Source organism: Trachemys scripta, chromosome 8 (genome assembly GCF_013100865.1).
Source record: "Trachemys scripta elegans isolate TJP31775 chromosome 8, CAS_Tse_1.0, whole genome shotgun sequence".
Taxonomy (NCBI): domain Eukaryota; kingdom Metazoa; phylum Chordata; order Testudines; family Emydidae; genus Trachemys; species Trachemys scripta.
Genome location: NC_048305.1, coordinates 1020280 through 1044436, shown reverse-complemented (window position 1 = coordinate 1044436; position 24157 = coordinate 1020280). Strand labels below are relative to the sequence as shown.

At 48.8% G+C, this 24157-nt stretch overlaps 2 protein-coding genes across 6 annotated transcripts in view; both read right to left on the bottom strand.

The window, feature by feature from the left end:
* Positions 1-17741, bottom strand: part of UIMC1 (ubiquitin interaction motif containing 1) — a 51107-nt gene extending 33366 nt beyond the window's left edge. For 2 of the 5 annotated variants that reach the window (XM_034778896.1, XM_034778899.1), the window contains exons 1-3: positions 17213-17739; positions 9099-9249; positions 266-356 (exon numbers count right to left, since the gene is read on the bottom strand). In XM_034778896.1, the coding sequence (XP_034634787.1) occupies positions 266-356; positions 9099-9242 (235 nt within the window). In that variant the 5' untranslated portion in view covers positions 9243-9249; positions 17213-17739. Of the gene's footprint in view, positions 1-265; positions 357-9098; positions 9250-17212 lie in introns of all 5 variants that reach the window. The other 3 variants (XM_034778900.1, XM_034778897.1, XM_034778898.1) reach the window with 3 other exon arrangements.
* A 5238-nt stretch (positions 17742-22979) lies between these two features.
* KPRP (keratinocyte proline rich protein) lies at positions 22980-23606 on the bottom strand. Its single transcript, XM_034778847.1, has one exon. The coding sequence runs from the start codon at positions 23604-23606 to the stop codon at positions 22980-22982; it is 627 nt and encodes a 208-aa protein (XP_034634738.1).
* Between the last annotated feature and the right edge of the window lie 551 nt (positions 23607-24157).

Genomic DNA, 24157 nt, shown 5'->3' with positions numbered 1-24157 from the left:
GTTATTTCCTGGACAGCTCCACACCTAACCTAGATCTTGGATGTGATGTGCGCGCGCTCGCGCACACACCTAGGAAGAGCACTAGTGTGTGCACTCTCATCCTGGGGAACACACAAGTGACAGACAGTCTATTCAGGAAGGGTGAAATTCATCATTGTGCAAGGGAGTCAGCCTGGAATCCCAGGCAACCTTTAACTCCCCACCCCTACCCCCAAGATACTGACCGCGGTCCGGTTGCCCTCTACCCAGCTCAGGTGAGACCTACGTGCAATTTTTCTTTTAGCGGCAAACTTCACTCTATCCAGCTGCTGCTTGGTTCTTTTCTTCTGTAATCCATTCTCCTCCTTTGACTCCTGCTGCAAAGGAAAACACAAAGTACACAAATGACACAAGTAGTGGTGCCCTTCCCCCTTCCCCAAGACATGCAGACAAAACACTGGCTCTAAGGACCATCCTCCATTTGTGTGACATTTGAATTTCAAACGTTAATTGAAGAACATTCTGTAACCATTCAAAGAGCAGGCAAAGATACAGACTGACATGCAAACAGGAGCAGAAAGAGACAATAGACTTCATGCCAGTCACTGCAATGCAGTGCACCTGTTGTACCTGTCTGGCCTTAGTAAAATCTTGATATTCATAAGCAAATTCCTAACATCCAGCAGCCTGGCAAGTGAGGACTGTTCCCTTCAGCACAGCTTCTAGCATTCTGTCCTGGACAGCCCTAAGTGCCCCAAGAGGCAGCGCTTTCAACCTTTCATTTGGGGAGACAGCCTCATACCCCTCCCAGGCAGCACAGCCAGCCTACCTGGCCCCTAATTCCATCCTAGTACGTTACACCTCCATGTGTTCCCGTCAGCCACTCCTTGTTGATGGTCACAGCCTTCAAACATGTGTAGTCTTGGGGCTTCCCGCAATAGGCCTCGATTCAGCAAACTGCATAAGCACCTGTGTTACTTCAAGCTCATTGATTCAATAGGACCATTCACATGTTTAAAATGCCACGTGTGCTTACAGACATTGCCCTATTAGGCCTCAGTCAAGCCACACACGTTTCCACATAAATCAGTCAGTTGCTGAAGATCCCGGGCTATTTACATTGCTTGCCACTGAATTCCTTCCAGTTTGCATCATTTAGTAAAGCAGGGCCCACCAATGAACAGTTCTCCAGGGAGAGGCCCCTGTGTTGTCCAGAGAGGCACTAACACCTCCCTGCTCCCTGACAGCAGGCCTCGTACTCTGCAGCCCCCAAAAGGCATTTAGGGTCAGCAGGAGCGGCGCCAGGGTTTTTGCCGCCCTAGGCAGCAGCGCTCCTCCTCTGAGCATTCGGCGGCGGGGGTCCTTCCGCTCCGCGTCTTCGGGGCACTTCGGCAGCAGGTCCTGGAGCAAGTGAAGGACCCGCCACCGAATTTCCGCCGAAGACCCAGAGCGGAAGGACCCCCCGCCGCCGAATTTCCACCGAGGACGGCAAAATGCTGCGCCCAGCGACCGCCTAGGGTCGCCTAGTGGAAGCGCCAGCCCTGAGTGTCAGCCACGTTTGGAATTTGCTGTCTGCTCTCACCCTCCATCTCGTGCCACCGTTCCTGTCCCAGACTGCTCCTTCCCATGTGGTGTGCACACTTCAGGTTATTTTACCCTGGATGGATATGCTACATTTTGCTGTTTCCTGCCCATAGTCCTTATCCTGGATTGTCTCTCTATACTGATGTGTGTCGGGAACTCCTCCCAATTTAATATCATCAGTGGATTTTTTGAGTGTCCTAACACCAGCCCCTGTGGCCTCTGCTACATACCTCCCCAGAACTAGATTCCTGGCTATTTATCATTACCCTTTGCTGATACCCTCCTAGCAGGTTTTCAGTCCAGGAGGGTCCCTACCCAAACCAAGCTGAATTATTTATCCAAGTAGGATTTTGCAAGACACAGTATTAAGTGGTTTCCTGAAACCCTAATACATTATGCCTACTGCAGTCCCTTCCTCCACGGATTGCAGAATTGGGTCAAAACGAGCAAGCATGCATATCCCCACACTCATGCTCCCACCTGCGGCTCTGGAGCCGCACGCGGCTCTTCAGAGGTTAATAGGCTGTTCCTTGTCTAGGCACCGACTCCGGGGCTGGAGCTACAGGCGCCAACTTTCCAATGTGTGTGGGGGGGTGCTCACTGCTCAGCCCCTGGCTCTGCCACAGACCCTGCCCCCACTCCACCCCTTCCGCCCCCCTCCCCTGAGCCTGCCGTGCCCTCGCTCCTCCCCCCACCAGCCTCCTGCACACCACAAAACAGCTGGTTGGGACGCTGGGAGGGAGGGGGAAGTCCTACCGGTGGGACTGCCGATGGGTGGGAGGAGCTGGGAGCACGGGCAGGAGCTGATGGGAGGCTGCAGCCGTATTACTGTGGCTCTTTGGCAATGTACACTGGTAAATTCTGGCCCCTTCTCAGGCTCAGGCTGGCCCCCCGCACCAGAGGATTAGTTCTGACCACTCCTTTCCCTTCTCCAATCACACCCGGGCTCTGACTTCGCGCTCAGTGTCATTTCTAAGATCTGCCCCTTTTGCTCTGTCCCCAAAGCCAAAACTTTGTTTCACACCATGATTTGCTCTAGCTGGGATTAGAGTAACTTCCCCCCTCCAGCTCCCCGTCTACCCCCTCCTCAGTCTACCCAAGGTTCAGCAGTTAAAATAATATTCCACTCCCAGGCCTCTGCCCACATCACCCTCCCCTCAACCTCCTTGGGCCCCTTCATCGATTCTCTATTTCCTTCCACCTGGCTCTACCCCCACGACTCTCCCTCGTCCTATGCTGTTTGCCAGAGCCCACCACCTTGGAGTGACACGCGCCCCTGCAGTCGCCTGGGGAGAGCAGCCCTGTGCTAACATTTGGACAGGCCCTTGTGCATAGGAGCCAGGGGTGAGTCCATAATGCCATGTGGCAATCTGGCCTTTCCTTTGTATGTGAGAAGCACACACCCCGATGGAGTGACGTGAAAGCTCTGGTTTTGCCCTCCCAGCCCTAGTTTAAAGGCCTGTCAGTTCTAGGCCTCACAGGGTCTATCCCCCTCCTGTCGAATCCAAGCAGACGCTGTAAATCCTCAGCCCACCTCTCGATGCACTGCTGCACCACCAGTTGTGCTGCATCAGTCTTCTTCTTCTTCCTTCTTGCAACTACCAAAACGATCTTTAAGATCACTCGCAACGCTCCTGTCTTCAGTGCTCATCCCAGATCCCCGACGTGATTTAGGAACGTACCCGACTTTCCTTTGCAGATGCTGCTTGTTCCCATGCATGGAACAGACACTTATAAAACCTGCTACCGGGAAATGGATCCACTGACTGGAAAGGGATCTAGCGCAGCATGCCGGGAGATCTGAATCCCTTGATGTGTCTCTAGTCTCAGACGCGCAGTCACCGAGTGCAGCAGGCCCCTCTGTTTTACCATTTGTGGGTACACAGAGTCTAGACATTTAACAATTTCAGGAGTAAAATTACATGCAGAGGAATGTTTAATTTGCTTCACAATGTTCCACTGTACAGCTCCAGTGCAAAGAACTGCTGGAGGGAATCCAGCCAAGCCTGAGGGGCCAAACATACACAGAGCATCTGAGCTCCAGAAAGTCTTAAATCTTCCTTATTTACTGAACCAAAGAATCGGCACGCACCATTTAATTAGGTTTTACTTCTGCTGGTGGGAGGCTGCACCTCCGGGGCAGAGAAACCCTTTGCCCAGAAGTACTTGGCATGCGGTCAAAGACAGCCTGGAGATCCCTGCAGCGGATAGAGGGGCCTGCTCTAGGCTGACCCAACCTTTTAACAATGCTCATCTGCCGACAAGGCCGGTACAAACTCAAGGGGCCACTCAACCAAATGCTTCTTTAATAAGATCACAAGTCAAAAAAATCCTTCATCAATTAAATATCTCCCAGCTGCAGCCAATGCTTTTTGTTACAAGGTCATCGCTCATATTTAGTGTACAAGGAGAAACTAAGAGCTACGGCTGGTGTGATGCACCCAATGTACACTGCTGTGCTCAGTGACAGCCCAGGCTCTCCAGGCTACAGCTTTCAAATACAGCAGCCTGAAGGAATCCAAACTTCCTGCTCCTTGTAGGTGTAGGCACTGGAGCTGGGGGGGCTGCTGCACCCCCTGGCTTGAAGTGGTTTGTATTATATGCAGGGTTTGCAGTTTGGTTCCATGGCTCTCAGCGCCCCACTGTACAAACTGTTCCAGCCCTCCTGCTTGTAGGAATCTGCTCTTCCTTGTTTGGTTCCCTCTCATGAGCAATTTCACTGTAAGCATTGTCCAAAAAGTGAGAAAACGGTTGGCTTCCAAAGCTCTCGGCGTCTTTAACATCTGCTTTTCTTGCAGGCAGTAGAAAACTACACTGCCTTTCTCACCCCGCTTTGCACAGACTCCGGGGAGCAAATCCAGCCACAAGGCAGGCAGGTGCAACTCCATCTGCCTCTAAAGAGTCAGGTTGTTTGATTCCCCTCCCACTCCCCGGGACACAGCGATTGCCCTCACACTTGACGGGGAGCTTGCTTCGAGCATCTTCATGAAAAGAAATGGTCACTGGAAGCCAGAAGAGGTCACCAAAGGGACAGGGCAGGGTAGTAGCACGGCACAACTGCGCTACCAAGCGTGCAACGAGAGGGCAAAGCCAAAACCACAGGAGCCCTGCACGGGAAACACACACGTACCAATGAGGCTAATTTAATTGTTGAAAGTACCACGCCTGGTGCTAGCCAAGGCTGCTGTTGAAATCAAAGTCACACTCTGCTCTATTAGTCTCAGACTTTCAGCTCATCAGCACAAACCTGCTGAAAGCAGAGACTTGAACAGTGAGATGCAACGGGCTTGTGCCAGACTCACAGCTTCCAACAGGTGAGAGAGCCTTGTGCAAAAGGAAGGGGCTGTCCCTGGCACCAGATCCAGCCTCATTTATTGCCAGTGATAGCAAGTTCCAGAGCCAAGGGCCTCCCCGACAATGCCCTCCTCCTCCTCCTCCTGTTTCACCCTGGGACCTCAGGCCTCAACTTCCCTGCTGGCACAGCCAAGCTTAGAAATGGCAAGGCCTTGCCCATTGGAGAGATGGACCAGGACCTTGGAATGGATCTGGAAGCGGACAGGGAGCCAGACGACCATGGAACACTACGGGAATGTGCTCTCATGGATCTGCCTGACCCAGATTGTAGGCCACTACGTGATGAACTACCTGAAACTACTGCATGGCCTTCAGTTAGCCTCAGGTAGAGGGCCCTGTAGTAGCCCACCGTGGAAGTGTCAAAAAGCCATCTCTCCCCACGGCTAGGCCTGCATCCAAGGAAAGCCACAAGACCACCAGCTAACCCAAGATGAACGCCAGGCTCCCTTCACTACCAGAGGGTAAGTTACAGAAGCCAGGCATTTATAATTGCTCCTGCCAGTTCCTCAAACCACTTCCCTCTCCTTCTACCAACATCACCTTGGCCAATGGACTGAGAATAAACCTGCTTCTATTTATCCAGGTGCCTTCAGATGAGGGACACTGGGGTAACAGTGGTGTTTGTGCCAGATGAGGAGATGTGGAGCTGGGTGCCATCAGCATAGAGATGGCACTGCAACCCATAGCATCTTGCAACCTCTCCCAAGGGTTTGGTATGTTGAGTCTCTGTGGGACTTCACACGAGCTCTGTGAATAGAAGCAGCTACCCATTAGGGCCCTGTGGGCTCTATCCAGGATGACTGAGTGAAACCACTTGTAAGTGACTCCATCCTCCCCCCGAAAGGCCTCACAGGCAGATCCGCAGCACTTTACAATCACTTTATAAAGGCTGCTGATCGATTACCAGTATTAGCATAGCTCCCTGGGCTCTGCCCACAGCTCATCAGCTTGGCTGGTACCACCGCCATACTACAGCTAGGGTTCACCTCTGGCTAACAAGGGTCTATCAGCGGAACTCAGCAACAAGCCAAATTGTACAGCATCCTTCTTCTCAGGAGACAGAGCAGTAACTGGCGAGGATCCTAGTGTCAGCTGGTTTCTCAAGCGCTGGCAGAAATATTGCAGATCTAAGGGTGGGTAGAAGATTGTCCTTCAAGGAAGCACCAACAATCTCTGTCGACAGAGGGCCTGGTGTTTCCCAGAGGCTTTCACCAACCAAAAAGGATCAGAACCATTTTGTATGTGGTGACACAGACTTTCTACAGCATTTCCAGAACCTTTGTTTGTGCAGGGAATGCTGTATGGTCATCTCTTCCTGTTTCCATAGAGTTGGGAAAAGAGTTTCAAATTTGCTTGACGCTTTCCAAGAAGGAGGACAAGAGTTCCTTGGCTCCAGGATAAGTCACAGGCAGTCAAGTGTGGATTACACAACCCACTATCCAGAAAAGTTCCTGCAGATTAAACTTTTCAGATGCCACTGAAAAGCCCCAAGCAAATGGAGGAAACTTGGTAAAATAGCACTGATGAGCTTGGCAATACAGCATGTCTGAGAAATTCCTGAGAGTCAGTTTGCCAGAGATCATCAATAGTAAGAAACCAGAGGCTTTCCAGGTGCTTCTGCTACAAGATCTGCTAGTCTAGGAGGAGAATTGGGGACTACAGATATCTGCCAGGAGATTGCCAAGGAAAAAGGCCATTGTATCTATGCTGTCCAAGACTCTCCTCGTAGTCTTTGAATCCTGAACCATGTCCTAACAACTGCAAGATGAACTGAGAATGTATTGTTCTCTAAAATTGCTATTTATCTGGAGTGTTACACACCTCTTACAAATAGGTAACAAGGTCTTGCTGGAGCAAAATCAACAGTTACAGAGCTCAGGACTATACTTTTGGCCTTCACAACATCCCCTGATCAGTTCCACAGGCTGATTGTGCGTTGCCTAAAGAAGTCCTTTCATACGTTTGTTTTAAACTTGCTGCTTATTAATTTCATCAGGTGACGCCTGGTTCTTGTGTTATGGGAAGGGGTAAATAACACTTCCCTAGTCTCTTTCTCCAGAGTAGTCAAGATTTTCTAAACCTCTATCATCATATCCCCCTTGTCTCTTTTCTAAACTGCACAGTCCGTCTTTTTAATCTCACCTCATATAGAAGCTGTTCCACACCCCTACTCATTTTTGTTGCCCTTCTCTGTACTTTTCCCAATTCTAATGTATCTTTTTTTGAGATGGGGCAACCAGAACTCCAATCTATATTTAAGGTGTGGGCTTACTGTGGATTATATAATGCCCTCAAGATATTTTCGGTCTTATTATTTATCCCTTTCCTTATGGTTCCGAACATGCTTTTCGCTATTTGCCACTGCACATTGAGTGGATGTTTTTAGAGAACTATCCACAATAACTCAAAGGTCTCTTTCTTGTGTGCTAACAAATAATTTAGACCCCGTCATTTTGTATGTATAGTTGTGATTATGTTTTCCAGTGTGCATTTCTTTGCACTTATCAACACTGAATTTCATCTGCCATTTTCTTGTCCAGTCACCCAATTTTATGAGATTCCTTTGTAACTCTTCACAGTTAGTTTTGGCCTTCACTATCTTGAATAACTTTGTATCATCTGCAAATTTCACCACCTCACTGTTTACCCATTTTTCCAGATCATTTATGAATATTTTGAACAGCACTGGTCCCAGTACAGATCCTTGGGGAACCCCGCTATTTACCTCCCTCCACTGTGAAAACTGACCATTTATTCCTACCCTTTGTTTTCTGCCTTCCAGCCCATTACTGATCTATGAAAGAACCTTTCCCCTTATCCCATGCCTACTATGCTTAAGAGCCTTTGGTGAGAGACCTTGTCAAAGCTTTCTGAATGTCCAAGTACAATATATATCCACGGGATCCCCCTTGTCCACATGTATGTTGACACCCTCCCTCCCCCAAAGAATTCTAATAGATTGGTGAGGCATGATTTCCCATTTTTGTTTATAGACTTGATCATACAGTCAGGGAGATTAATCTTTTCATAGTCATGTTTTAAAAGATGCTTGAAAGTGAGGAGACAAATCACATGCATGTTAAGAGGAATAATTGTGGACAATGAGAGCTCCTGATCGTTCATCTACGTCAACATCTCTTACAGCTGTTGGTTTCTTCTTTCCTTATCGGTTTCACAGTAAAGGCCGCGATTCAGCAGACATCTGAAGTTAACTTAGCTTATTGCAGAGCTTGAGGGTTTAGCCCCAGTGACCTATTACTGCCAGACATTCTAGATCTGTCTAGTTAAGGGAATTTCCCAATGGGGTAGAGCTCAGATAATGTGCAGAAATAACAGCCAATAGCATGTGCCCTACAGCTTGTTTTTCCTGCTTACTGCTAGTGCTTTCCCTCTCCTCACATGTTAATTGTCAAGACTGATGCTCTAGATGTGGGCACTAAGGGCACTTGATTTAAGATCTATAGCTTGCAAGTGAACGGAAATGCTTGTTAAAACTGTATAATTCTAAAAGCGTCTTAGGCTCCCAAATCACGGCCAGAGCAAAGCAAAGCCAAGACTTAACAATTACAAATGAAAATATTGTTTCAAATCAGGTCCTGTCTCACATACCTTCCATGTCATGAGTTCAGGCCCCTACGCTCTGGAGCTCCCCTGAACCACTGACGCTATCCGTCACCTCCAGACTACCCTAAACAATGCAGTTACCTCTGACGGCTTAGTGGTTAAGGATGAGAGTAGATTACACTCAAGCCTCCATAATTCAGTTTCATGATCTGACACTAGCTGTACTTTGAACAGTTACTTACATGTAACAGAATCACATTTCTGTGATTTAGCTAAACAGCAATAAAATAAAAAGTTTGAAAAGATTTGTGAGGTGATTGAGGAAACATGATTTAAATTAGATTTCAGATTCTGTTTGGACAGGTTTTGGTTATCAAATCTCAGAGACATGACTCAGCACCAGCCAATCAGACGGCTCATTTCATAGTCAAATGGGACATGATTAATCTGAACTACACCTTGAAAAGAAACAGAGCAGAACACTAATGGCAAAGTGAAGCAGGCTGCCCCAAGATGCATGGTAGGTACCACTCAGGACAGTCTCTTGTCAGGAATACACTGGTAGATAAGCATGCCCCAGTCAGGATTTTGGGTTCCGCTTTTTTTAAACCACTGACCTCTCCATCGCTGTCAGATATAACAATAAAGGCATCCACAAAACTACGCTTCTTTTTGGCGTCGACCAGGCCCCTCGGCTCTTCCTCCTCCCCGCCCGGGTCCTGAAAGTCAGGGCTTTCTGCATGCTTCTTCTTCCTCGGCATCCTGACTCTGAAAAAAAGAAAGAGGTTGAAAGCAACCATTTCTTTCCATCTGGTTTAGTTTTCCCTTAACAGCCATCCAGTTTTACTATTTTAAGCAAAATACTCCAGGAATTAGGTCTTATCGCAAAGCATGGTGAATTTAGTGCTGTTGGGAGCCACATGCATAAAGTCCCTACTCATCAAGTTATGAATACTTTACATAGCTGATTTGCTCAGAAGGGGCTTCGGAGGAGCATCAGCACACACAAGAACTGCTTTCCATTCTTGTTCTCCAAAGCGATGAGTAAATTCCCACTCAACTACTCTTTTTAACAATCATCTGCAAATGTGTTCAATTATTAATTTTACAGCAGGAAATCGCCAGCCCTCCATCAAGGACCCTTGCCTTCCCCTATTAGCACCACCCTTCACTACCACTGATGCAGAACAAACCAAGATGTTGTGGTGAATCATGCTGACAACCTGGTGGCCTTGGCACTCCAGAATAGGAAACCACAGCAGCTAAACCAGTTGTCAGCTTTCACATTCAATTAGATGTGGTGCAAAAGCCATAGTTTTCCAATAATGTAGTTATGCTCACAGAACCGTAGCTCCAAGAAACGCTGCACAAGCTCTGCGAGATAGAAGAGTGGGAAAGAGATCGAAAGCAAGAAGTCATGTGCAATGCACATCACATGACCTGCCTTCCCAATGAACAGCGAATTCAAGCTGTCCTCTGCTGAAATACTCTCCCTAAAGGGTCATCTCAAGCCTTTAGTAAAAGCAAGGACACTCGAGATGCCGGGAGAGCCGAGCATTATCACTGCAACCTTGTCAGTGTTACGTGCAGCACCAGTGAGGGCAGGTGCAAGTGCTAGTCCAAGGGGGATTCTGCACCAAAAAATAAAAAATTCTGCACACAATATTTTAAAATTTTGCAAAATTCTGTATATTTTATTTGTCAAAATAACACAACATAATCACACCAGTTTCAATTATTTTGATAATTTATTTCAAAATACCTGTCAGTAAGTATGTCTGTAACAATATAGAACAAAAAAAGACTCAGGAATTTTTTTTTTTTTTTGACAGATAGATTCCTTACTAGATGGATTAATACAAGAACTTGGAGTAATTCATTTAAACTACAATACAGAAACATCTTTCCCGCACCCCTCAGAAGCAGTGCAAAGGCTTGGGGGAGTCAGGGCTAACGGAGGAACAGAGGGAGCGTGAAGGAGCCTGGGAGCGAACCTGGAAGGCTATTGAGTGTGGGTGGGAGAAGTATGGAACAGTTTCTTTGGGGGGCAGAGGGGAGCGATTGTTAGGGAGTTAGGGACTCCCCCAGGCACATCCTGGTTGATCCCAAGCCCTCCCATTCAGTCAGGCACATCTTCCCCATCCCCGTGTGGCCCTGGAGCCCCCCATCCCCATGTGGCCCTGGAGCCCCCCTCCCAGTCAGCCCTTGGCTCAATGCTGTCACCCCACTAGCTCCTGACCCTATGCCCCACTCTGCCCCCCCCACACACACACACACACTAGCCCTTTTGAACCCAAGTCTGTGATCTCCCAGCAACGCCTTGTGCCTCACGCTGCCTCCTAACCGGGCTCCATGGGCAGGCTAATGTAATGAACGCAGTCGGCTCTTCATGCACCACAGCGGCCTCTGGTGGGCGAAAGGTGGAACTGCAGCGCTTCTTGGGCAGAATGTATTTTCTGCAGGAAAAAAAATAATTCTGCACCCGACATGAATTCTGCACATGCGCAGTGAATCAGAATTCCCCCAGAAGTAAATAAGTGCAAGAAAAGCTAGTACATCAGTAAGTAGCTTCTTTCCTTGTTCATCTATACACTGCAGGGGGGAGCTGCACAAAAGCATTGGCTGCTCTGATCAGTAAAAGCACAGCCAATAAGACTCAAGAGACACCGTGGCCAAATGAGAGCAGCAAGATGGCGATGGAGTTAAACTCCCATTTTCCTTCTCCATTCCCAAAAGCTGGTTTTGCATTTCAGTTGAACAAGCAAACTGCTGACAGCAATACTCTCCACTTCTTCCAAGAGCATCAAAAAGCTGTTTAAAGTGGTAGACGTGGTATATCTTGACTTTAGTAAGGCTTTTGATACTGTCTCACATGACCTTCTCATTAACAAACTAGGGAAATGCAACCTAGATGGAGCTACTAGAAGATGGGTGCACAACTGGCTGGAAAATCATTCCCAGAGAGTAGTTATCCAGTGGTTCAACAGTCATGCTGGAAGGTTATAATGAGTGGGATCCTGCAGGGATCAGTTCTGGGTCTGGTTCTGTTCAATATCTTCATCAATTATTTAGATAATGGCATAGAGAGAACACTTATAAAGTTTGCGGACGATACCAAGCTGGGAGGGGTTGCAAGTGCTTTGGAGGACAGGATTAAAATTCTAAATGATCTGGACAAACTGGAGAAATGGTCTGAAGTAAATAGGATGAAATTCAATAAGGACAAATGCAAAGTGCTCCCCTTAGGAAGGAACAATCAGTTGCACACATAAAAAATGTGAAATGACTGCCTAGGAAGGAGTACTGCGGAAAAGGATCTGGGGTCATAGTGGATCATAAGCTAAATATGAGTCAACAGTGTAACTCTGTTGCAAAAGAAGCGAACATCATACTGGGATGTATTAGCAGGAGTGTTGTAAGCAAGACACAAGAATTAATTCTTCCGCTGATTAGGCCTCAACTGGAGTGTTGTGGAGAGTTCCAGGTGCCACATTTCAGGAAACATGTGGACAAATTGGAGAAAGTCCAGAGAAGAGCAACAAAAATGATTAAATGTCTAGAAAACATGACCTAGGAGGGAAGATTGAAAAAACTGGGTTTGTTTAGTCTGGAGAAAAGAAGACTGAGAGGGGACATGACAATAGTTTTCAAGCATGTAAAAGGTTGTTACTGTACAAGGAGGAGGGAGAAGAATTGTTCTCCTTAACCTCTGAGGATAGGACAAGAAGCAATGGGCTTAAATTGCAACAAAGGAGGTTCAGGTTGGAGATTAGGAAAAACTTCCTGTCAAGGTGGTTAAGCACTGGAACAAATTGCCCAGGGAGGTTGTGGAATCTCCATCATTGGAGATTTTTGAGAGCAGGTTAGACAAACACCTGTCAGGAATGGCCATGAGTGCAGGGGACTGGACTAGATGAGCCCTGTGACACGTTCGGTCACAGAGACCCCCTTGGGACTGTCACCTGATGTGCTGAGACTACCTCTGAGCCCGTTTTCTCTGCCAGTTTGGGCCTCCAGAACCCTGCCTTGTCGAGCCAGACATGCCAGTCTGCTCCAACACAGACCCAGGGTCTGAACCACGCGACCCAAAGCTGCAGACTTAACTGAAAACAGTTTAAGAAGTGCTCCTGTCTCTAGCACCTAGACATCCAGCTGGATCCAAATCCCAAATGAATCCGCTTTATTCTGTATAAAGCTTATACAGGGTAAACTCATAAATTGTCTGCCCTCTATAACACTGATAGAGAGTTATGCACAGCTGTTTGCTCCCCCAGGTATTAATTACTACTCTGGGTTAATTAATAAGCAAACAGTGATTTTATTAAGTATAAAAAGTAGGATTTAAGTGGTTCCAAGTAATAACAGACAGAACAAAGCAAGTCACCAAGTAAAATAAAGCAAAACATGCAAGTGTAAGCCTAATACATTTAAGAAACTGATTACAGATGAAATCTCACCCTCAGAGATGTTCCAATAAGCTTATTTCACAGAGTAAACTCCGTCCTAGTCTGGGCCCAATCCTGCCCCTTGGTACAATCCTTGTTAGCTTCAGCTCAGGTGGTAAGTAGGGGATTTCTCATGACTGGAACCTCCTTTGTTCTGTTCCACCCCCTTTTATAGCTTTGGCACAAGGCAGGAATCTTTTGTCTCTCTGTGTCCCCACCTCTCCTTCTAAATGGAAAAGCACCAGGTGTAAGATGGATTCCAGTAGCAGGTGACACGGTCACATGTCCTGTGAGACCCCAAGCCTTCATTCTTCCCGGCCTGACTCACAGGAAGGCTTGCAAGTAAACAGAGCCGTCTACAGTCAATTGTCCTGGTTAATGGGAGCCATCAAGATTCCAAACCACCATTAATGGCCCACATTTTGCATAATTACAATAGGCCCTCAGAGTTATATTTCATATTCTAGTTTCAGATACAAGAATGATACATTCATACAAATAGAATGACCACACTCAGCAGATTATAAGCTTTGTAATGATACCTTACAAGAGACCTTTTGCATAAAGTATATTCCAGTTACATTACTGTGACGAACTGGGACTGTTCTTACTGTGGTCTGTGAATGCTGACAGGGGAGTGTGGCTAGGGTAGTCTGCATTGGGGGATGGGAGACTGCCCGAAGGAGAATACCTGAGCATGTAACATGAGAACCCAGGAAGGGGTTGGAGGCCAGGTGACACCTTGGCCCGGGAAACTGAACAAAGGCTGTGGGAGGGGTCGCTGAAGGCAGAGTGTTGGAAGTGGCTGGTGAGATGGCTGGGAGGCAGAGATGGCTCTGACCTCCCAAGGGGGGCTGGGTGGTGCAACGCAGGGAACCCCAAGCTGGGGTCTAAGCTCCCTGAACCTCCCAGAGGGACCTAATTGAGGGGGTCTGGTCGTACCTACACGCTCTGCTTGAGACTGTGTTCCTGTCCTTAAATAAACCTTCTGCTTTACTGGCTGGTTGAGAGTCACAGTGAATCTCAGGAAGAGGGGTGCAGGGCCCTGACTCCCCCACACTCCGTGACAATTACATTCACACTCATTAGCATATTTTCATAAAATCATATGGAGTGCGACGTCCCAACCTCTCAAAGTCCCTTCCAGGCCTATGATTCTATGATAAAGCGGCTCATAGACCGGGCCATGGATGCACAGACAGGTTACGTTGCATGCCCACAGTCACCATGCAAGACTAGAACCCCCAGGTCCCTCAACTCCTAGCCCAGGGCCTTATCCACTGGTCCACTGCCTCCCTTAAAATGGTTGAAATCTCTTGACTCTACTGGCTTCGGCCTAATATAGAAACACAAGAAATTATACAGCCATGACCCTTGGCTATTTCCCCCATTACCCACGGAGTCCCTGGGCGATGCTCTGGAACTGCTCCCCACAAAGCCAGTCAGGACTTTGGGGAGCCTCCTCTCCCTTGGAGCAGACCGTCTTCAGAGCAAGAACCTCACACAGCTTCACCTCCTGGATCTGACCTTGGAACATTCAGCATATGCCCCTCTGTGCGCTTCCCACAGCGAGTCCGCCCTGGTGGGGTTCTGGGAAAGCCAGAGGGTCCTGAACCCTCACTTCACAGTCAGACATGACTCTCAGCCAGCCAGTAAAAGAGAGGTTTATTAGATGACAGGAACACAGTCTAAAACAGAACTTGTAGGTACAGAGAACAGGACCCCTCAGCCGGGTCCATTCTGGGGCCCAGCGAGCCAGACAACCCTGTCTGCACTCACTCCCTGTCCCCAGACGGCTCCAAACTGAAACCCCCTCCAGCCCCTCCCTCTCTGGCCTTTGTCTCTTTCCCGGGCCAGGAGGTCACCTGATCTCTTTGTTCACCTTTAGCTATCCCCTTGCAGGGGGGAAGGGCCCTAGCCATTTGTTGCCAGGATACAGAGTGTCGGCCATTTATGCACACTGGAGACTTAAGAAATGCATAGGGGAAACTGAGGCACCCACACAGTATTCAGAGGAAACATTAAGAACAGTCCCACTTCGTTACACCAATACTGAGCAGAACATTCCCTCTCAAACACCAGAGGAGTTCAAGCATGCAGTGGCTTCAATAGAAGTGAAGGACAGGAACATGCTCAGAACTCGTGCTGACTGAAGAACAAGAGTGTAGCACATTGCTTCATCTGCATGCAGGCCTGGTCTCTGCTACAAAGTTAGGTTGACCTAAGTCAAATTGTGTCGACCTAGTTGTGCATGTGTCTACACCAAAATTTATCTCCTGCTGACACAAGCACCCTGTTACAGCGACACAATAACACCACACTCCTGAGCAATGCAGAGCCACGGCTGACCTATTTAGGTTGACAAAGTGCTAGTACAGACAGTGCATTAGTTGTGTCAACCATAACAGTCCTCCAGCAGCTGTCCCACAGAGCCCCTGTCCCCACAACAGTGGCCATTCTCGTCATGGTTTTGAACTCCACTGCTCAGGGGTCACAGAAACTGGAAGCTCACCTTCCCCCTTACAAACCTCCGTGTGCTTTTTAAATGCTGTCTCCTGATTGCCCACCTTGACGAGCACACCTACCACCTCACCTTTGTTCTATGCAGGCACCCATGCCGGCTCCATGCATAAAGACAAGCACTAGACCCACTCCTGACTTGAGCAGGCTAGAAGTCTTGGATCTTCTTGGCCTGTAGGGAAAGACGCTCTGCCAGTGCAACTACAGACCAGCCATAGAAATATAGACATCTACTGGCAGGATGCAGAGACTGGGGCACGACAGGGATGAGCAGCAGTGCCATGGGAAAGCAAAGGAACTTTGCCAGGCATACCAGAAGGCGATGGAGGCCAACAACAAATCTGGTGCTTCTCCCTAGACCTGCTGCTTCCACAATGAACTGCAGGCCAGACCTGGCAGGTACCTCCCCAGGATCCTGCATTTGATTGTGGACACTTCACAGGATCCCAAGGCAGAGACCCCTACCGTGAACAGCAAAAGGAAGGTGGGGAGAGGAAGGAGATACACCACATGGCGACCCAGGAGCTATTTGAAATGCTACTGGAGTTAAGCCATTTCCGCCAGACAAGTGCAGAAGAGCCGGCTGATTAAGGGTCAGGGAACCCGGATAAGTGCATAATTCCAAATAAGCATTTTTCATTTTTTCATTGCCCAAAACTTTATCTTCCTCCTTTCCTCCCGCACCGCACTTCTCTCCCATGTAAAATGGCGCCCATCCCATCCGCAAGTTTAGAGACCAAAGGCTTTGACTTTTGATAGCTTACTTTACTTGTATAATGTTACAAAATGAAACGTTAGAGAATAACGTTACAGAACAATTAGCCATGGTATGCAACCTACACTTAAATCAGCCTCTGTACCAGGTGACTGCAGAATAGCTAATGTAACTCAGATTTTTTTAAAGGATCCAGAGGCAATCCTGACAATTTCAGACCGGGAAGCCTAACTTCAGTATCAGGCAAACTGGTTGAAACGATAGTAAAGAACAGAATTATCAGACACAGAGATGAAGATTGTGTGTTGGGGAAGAGTCAACATGGTTTTTGAAAAGCTAAATCATGCCTCACCAACATATTAAAATTCTTTGAAGGGGTCAACAACATGTGGACAGGGGTGAAGCAGTGGATATAGTGTACTTGGACTGTCAGAAAGCTTTTGGTCCCTCACCAAAGATTCTTAAGCAACGTACACAGTCATGGGATAATAGGGAAGGTCCACTCATGGATCAGTAACTGGTTAAAAGATAGGAACCAAAAGGTAGAAATAAATGGTCAGTTTCCCAATGGAGAGAGGTAAATAGGGTCCCACAAAGGACAAGTGCTGTTCAACACATTCATAAATGATCTGGAAAAAGCGGTAAACAGTGAGGTGGGAAAGTTTGCAGACGATACAAAATTACCCAAGACAGTTAAGTTCAAAACTGACAGAAGAGTTACAAAGAGATCTCACAAAATCAGGTGACTGGGCAATAAAATTGCAGATAAAATTCAATGTTGAACAAGGCAAAGTAATGCACATTTGAAAACAAAATCCCAAAGGTGCATACAAAATGATGGGGTCTAAATTAGCTGTTACTGCTTAAGAAAGATCTTAGAATCATTGTGGATAGTTCTCTGAAAACATCCATTCAATGTGCCATGGCAGTCAAAAAACCCAAAAACCTAACAGCATGTTGGGAACCATTAGGAAAGAGAGAGAAAATATCTTAAGGCCACCATGTAAATCCATGGTGCACCCACATCTTGAACACTGCATGCAGTTCTCACCACTCCATCTCAGGACGACCAGGGATGGATCACTCCGTAAATAGCTCTGTTCTGGTCATTCCCTCTGAAGCATTTGGCACTGGCCACTTTTGGAAGACAGGATACTGGGCTAGATGAACCATTGGTCTGCCCCAATGTGGCAATTCTTATGCTCCTATAAAGTAATATGATAGTCCAAATGCACAATACACATCAGATCTGTTCTTGCATTTAAACAGAGGTAGAACAAACACAGAGGTAGAGGTGGCGTCCGCTTTTCAGTTATTCGGTTTGTTGGGCTAAGCAGGAGGTCCTGGGTAGTACTGAATAGCAATCGTCTCTTTTATGTTCTTGAACACTCTCAATGAAACTTTTATGGAGATACCCTACGAACCTCTCCAGAACATCCCTAGAGACAACAGCTTGTTTCTTTTCCCAAAATAGGAGTCTTTCCCATGCCATTCTGCAATGACTTCCGCTGGCACCATGGCAGGAAATAGGCTACAAGCATAAGGGCCCAGGTAGCTTCGGGATGCCAACAGCAGCTGGGGTCTATGTGCCTTTGTCACCCTCAGGCACGAGATATCAGCCAAAATCACCACTGCCTGTGAAAACAATGGCAATGCTCACCACGCATCCCCGATATTCCTGCCCATAGGTACCCAGCATCTAGACCTTCCACCCCTTAAAACATCCCACCTCCTCCCTGCTAGACTAGGCCATATTCACCATGGCCTGAGCTGCACAGCTGTTATAAAGGCGCTCCAAAGGGACAATTAGCATTTCTGATGACAGGTGTTCATGGGAATAATGTGAGGGAGTTTTGAGACTTATCTTTCCCTTCCCATTGTAACTGTAACTCTAATGATGTGTCTGTCTCTTCTAACCAGCAGCCTGTGGTGCGGTGGCATTGACAGGTGCCCCCTCCATGCCCACTGAACATCTGACTCTGATCAGGAAGACAAAGAAGACAACTATGGAGGATACATTTGGCGAGATCCTCCAGTCCTCTATGGCCTCGGATTGTGAACGCTGGGCTTAGAAGGGCCATATGAGCACGAGCATAGCAAAGGACTGAGAATGGAGACAGTGGCTCCGCAGGAGAGGGAAAACGACGGAGAAGTGCATCAGGAAATGCACCAGGATGTCCTGGGTTTGCTCAGGCAACAAACTCTGATGTTGCAGAGTATTTTTGACCTACATGCCCAAAGGTGCTGGGACTCGGCAGCCTTTTCAGGGCTTAGAGAACTCTGTGGTCAGTGCTCCCGACTCTCCTCTGTAGGTGTAGGGAGGCAACTTGGGGTCCTTAACCCGATCACTCCATTCCAGACAACACAGAGAACCATAGTTACACATCCACCAACCTGTCAAACCCACACATCAGCCACACTGCACTACATCGCAAAAGATTTTACATCCCTGAACATACATTATCACTGTTTACTTGCGTTTTGAGGTGAGGTTTTAAAGCATGGCTCACCAAGTTAGTGTTGCTAAAATGTTTTTACCTTGTGTGTTTGCACTTCAATTTTGTTTTCTGCTTCTTTGCTCGTGAGGACGTTCTATTTTTGGAGACTCAGAGTACATTTATCAGTTTACACCAGCATTATAGCCGCATTAAAGAATTCTGAATTCATACACACGAGACACACTATTTCATAAAAGCATCACACAATACTGTGGCTGACTATAAAAATGGTCTTTTAAAGCCTCCCTCAGCTATACAGGTCCACAGTTGGCTCTTCTAACAGCCCTTGTGTCTGGCTGTTCAAATTCAGCAGACAGATGGTCCATCGCACCTCTCCACCCAGGCAGTAGCCTGTTCCCCTTTGCCTCAGATATTATGCAGTACACAACATGCAGTATAACAATGGGGATGTTTGCCTCACTGAAATCCCACTAGTGAGTAAAGAGTGCCAGCGACCCGTCAAGCTACCCAAAGCCCATTAAATTGTCTATTTGCTGATAGCTGAAGCTTTCTCTGGTGCTGTCGAGGTGGTCAGTGTATGTCTTCCTGAGCCAGGAGCAGGCCGGGTTCCCCAGAATCACAACCGGCATTTCACATTGCCAATGGTAATGTGTCAGTCAGGGAAGACTGTCCCTGCTTGCAGGTTTTTGAAAAGTCCTGTGTTCTTAAAGATGCGTCCCTGACCAGCCCACACAGATATCAGTGATGCATCCCCAGTGATCAACTAGTGGAAAAGTCTCTCTTTCAGTTTATGCACTCAGTGTCAAGGTGGGATGGTCCCAGAATAGGATGTGTGCGCCATCTATCACCCCACTGTAGTTCAAGATTGCTATTGCTGCAAATCTATGCACTATTTCCTGCACATTGCCTAGACTAACAGTCCTGTGTCGCAGGATATACTTAATGGCCTTACACACTTGGAAAAAAATGACCCCCACTGTGGATTTTCCAACTTTAAACTGACTGGCCACTGACCAATAGCAATCCGGCATTGCAAGCTTCCAGAGCATGATAGCCACTTGCTTCACCAGTCATTGCAGCTGATTTCGGCCTCCCTGCTCTGGAGATCTGAGGCGAGCTCAGCACACAGATTCAGGAATGTGGCCATTCGCATCCAAATGTTCTGCAAGCATTATTCGTCATCCCAAACCTGCATTACAATTCAATCTCACCAATCAGTGCTTGTTTCTCAGGCCCAGAAGCCAACATCCACTGGGTGGAGCTGCTCCATGAATGTCAGAAACAGCCTGGAATTTCTACTCCTTGTGTGTCCATCAGCACACAGTCATTACACTGGCATAGCCCTGCAGCTTCCTCACTGCATGCTCAGTTATAGTGGTACTACTTGGGTTCTGCAAATACAGGAGAATTGTGCATCCTGTATCAGCAACAGTCATTAGAACTACACTGAGCTCTGCAGGGTGCATGCTTCTGCCAGAAATATGGTGCACACTGAAAAGCGATGTGTGGGACTGTCCGAGATTTTTAAAACGGTGTGAAAATTATAGGATGGAGCAGGCATCATGGAATGGAGAAATGCATGATGGGAACTTGACTCCTAGTAGTGTAGACATGGCCTGAGGGCTGGTCTACACTGGGGGAGGGGAAATTGATCCAAGATACGCAACTTCAGCTACGCAAATAGCGTAGCTGAAGTTGAAGTATCTTGGATCGAATTACCTGGGGTCCACACGGCACGGGATCGACGGCCGCGGCTCCCCCGTCGACTGCGCTACCGCTGCTCGCTCTGGTGGAGTTCCAGAGTCGACGGTGAGTGCGTTCGGGGATCAATATATCGCGTCTTAACGAGACGCGATATATCGATCCCGGATAAATCGATTGCTACCCGCCGATACGGCGGGTAGTGAAGACGGACCCTTAGATTCAGTGAGAGAAGAATGGAAGGCGGGAATAAACAACTTCCCATCCCCTCCTCCTGCAGCCTTGTGCAAGTCACTTAGTATATTTCCCTCGCTTACCTCCATCTGTAAATCTGGGATGACAACCCTTGGGGTGAGGATTAATTGATAATGAAGGGCAATAAGGAGGAGTTTTAAAGTACATTAGGAAGAAAAACAATTCTAACAGTGATGTTGGTCCATAACTAGATGGAAAAGGTGGAATTATCAATAGTAATGCAGAAAAGGCAGAGCATTCAATAAACATTTCTGTTCTGTGTTTGGGGACAAGACAGATGATGTGGTAATAGCATGTGAGAATGATGAAATACTTTCCATTCCAATAGTATTTCGGGAGGATGTTAAACAGGAACTACAAAAATCAGACATTTTTAAAACAGCAAGTCCAGATAACTTGCACTCAAGTGTTTCAAAAATGCTGGTTAAGGAGCTGGTGGACCACGAATGTTGATTTTCAATAAGTCTTGGAATACTGGAGAAATTCCAGAAAACTGGAAGCTAACGTGCCAATATTTAAAAAGGGTAAATGGCTTGTCAGTCTGACATTGATCTGGGGCAAGATAATGGAGCAGCTGATATGGCACTCGATTAATAAAGAATTAAAGGAGGGTAATATAATTAATGTCAATCAACATGGGTTTATGGAAAATAGATCCTGTCTAACTAACTCAATATCTTTTTTTGACAAGATTACAAGTTTGGTTGATAAAGGTAACAATGTTGATGTAATATACTTAGACTTCTGAATGGCGTTTGACTTGGTACCACATGACATTTTGATTAAAAAATTGGAACAATATAAATCAACATGGCCCACCTTACATGGATTGAAAGCTGGCTAACTGAGAGGTCTCAAAATGTAACTAGAAATGGGGAAACATTAGCAAGCAGTGTGTTTCTAGTGGGGTCTTGCAGGGACCTGTTCTTATTTAACATTTTTATCAAGGACCTGCAAGAAATCATAAAATCATCACTGATAAAGTTTGCACATGACACACAAATTGAGGAAATTGGAAATAAGAAAGAGGACAGGTCACTAATACAGAATGCTCTGTTTACAAAATAGCAACCGTGTTAGTCTGTATCCGCAAAAAGAACAGGAGTACTTGTGACACCTTAGAGACTAACAAATTTATTTCAGCATAAGCTTTCGTGGGCTACAGCCCACTTCTTCAGATGCATAGAGTGAAATACACAGACAGANGGGGGGGGGGAGCAGCATCTCAGCGTCTGGGCCGCATTCGCCCCCTGCACCGCCAGCGGCCGCCTGTTCCTTTGGCTACACCCAGCTCAGCCCGCTTCCTTCCCCCAAGGCCTGCAACACGCTCGGCCCCCCCCACAAGGTGGGCCTGTCCCTGCCCGCCGGGGAGCTGGGGCTCGCGGGAAGGGGAAGGATGTGGTTTCGGAAATGCCCCGCCTCAGGCGCCCGGCTTCGCTCTTCATTCAGTCCCTTGTTCCTGGCCCCCAAGGCCCTGGCAGACGGACCTGGGGCCAGTTGCAAAGGCAGGCGGGAGGAGGAATGACTGAATGTTTAACGCTAGCGCTGGGCCAGGGGGAGGGAGACAAGGGGGAGATTGTGTGCAAGGAGCCTGCAGGCCCCACAGCAAATGCGCTGCTCACGTTCCCGCTCCTCAGGCAGGCTGTGGGGTATGTGCAGCAAACAGGCGCGTCTCCTCCCCGCGTGGCAACTGGCCCTGGCAGGAGTCTGGTGTGCCAGGGAACAAGGCCTGGCTGCTCCCAGGCAGGCACCACATTTGCTTGTTCGTGCTAAGTGTCCCCCCGTTGTTCCCCCTCATTTAGCTCTGAGAGTTCCAGTGCGTGTGAGCGCAAGGGGACGACTGGGGGCAAGCCAGGCCCGAGGGGCTGCTCTGAACGCAGAGGGCTGAGCTAAGCAGAGGGGCCGAGCAGAGGAGCCCGCCTAGCTGAGCCCCTCCTGTTAGCGTCTGGTGCGTGCATGAGCTGGCGGGACCCTCCCCAGCACACTGGCTGTCAGCACAGGCAGCGACCTGAACGCCACCTTGACAGGACACAACCTCTGCCCCCCCCCCCAGTCGCTCTCGGGGGCTTATGCTCCTGCCCCCAGCCCAAGCGGCCCCAGCACACATGCTGAGAGCAGCCACCCAGCAGCAGAGGGGTGTTCCCTTCTGGTGTCCCGCAACCACTGGCCCACTGCAGGCCATTCCCCGGGCCCTGCCTATCGTCCCAGAGACAGCGCAGCAGGCAGAACGCAGCTCCCCCGGGCCTGTGCCCTGAGAACCTTCCCAAGGGTTCCTGCCTCGCCTTCCCAGGAGCCACGCTGGATGGACGGCTTGTGCACTTGGCACCCTGGCCAGCTGCCGAGTGCAGCGGGAGCTGGCCTGGGCTCAGGTAGCCAGGGGGGGGCGGATGCTGCACAGAGGAGTCATGGAGCTGGGGTTGGAGCTGACTTGGCCATTTCCCCCTCGTGCTGGTTCACTGCTCCCGCTGGGCTGAGCAACCGTGGGCTCCCACGGTCCCCAGGGAGTGCAATACAACAGCCAGGGTCCTGCTGAGCTGAACTGCTCTGCACAGGGCTGGTGTGCGAGTTGGCGTGGGAGCTGGCGCAGCGCTGGTGTGGGAGCTGGTGTGCGAGTTGGCGCAGAGCTGGCGCAGGGCTGGTGTGGGAGCTGGCGCAGGGCTGGTGTGGGAGCTGACATGGGAGCTGGCGCAGGACTGGTGTGGGAGCTGGCGCAATGCTGGCATGGGAGCTGGCGTGGGAGCTGGCGCAGGGCTGGTGTGGGAGCTGGCACAGGGCTGGCATGGGAGCTGGCACAATGCTGGTGTGGGAGCTGGTGGAGCTGGCGTGGGAGCTGGCACAGGGCTGGTGTGGGAGCTGGCGCAGGGCTGGCATGGGAGCTGGTGCAATGCTGGTGTGGGAGCTGGCGCAGGGCTGGTGTGGGAGCTGGCACAGGGCTGGCATGGGAGCTGGCGCAATGCTGATGTGGGAGCTGGTGGAGCTGGCGTGGGAGCTGGCGCAGGGCTTGTGTGGAAGCTGGCGCAGGGCTGGCATGGGAGCTGGCGCAATGCTGGTGTGGGAGCTGGTGGAACTGGCATGGGAGCTGGGCTGAGTGGGGAGCTCAGCACTGAGAAGTGCTGTCAAGGGTCATGAGGCGCCACCAGACCCTCTACCCACCACTGGTGATGGGAAAAGGCCCAAAAAGGAGCCAGCCAGAATTCGTCTAAACCAAAAGGCCTCCGGACCCAGCTCACGGCCTGGGCTGAGACCCTGCTTGGTAAAGCCCTGGAAGGAGAAATTAATGAACCAAACCTGGTGTGTTGAAAACGAGGCGTAATTGGTGGAGAAATAACAAGGGGCGGGGCTATTCCACCCACCACTCCCTTCCTGGGGCCTTGACGTCCGAGGCTTTGGGAAGAACCGAGGGAGGCTCCTGGAGCGAGATTCCCCATCATGGCTCCTCTGCGCTCCAGCTCCTGGGGCCGGCTTTGTCCTGCTCCTGAGAGCGGGACCCACATGTCTGCCTGAGCTGCAGCTGGACCCTGACCCGCCGGGTGAAACAGGCTCCGACTGTAACAACCCCAGCTCGAGCCCAGCTCAGCCAA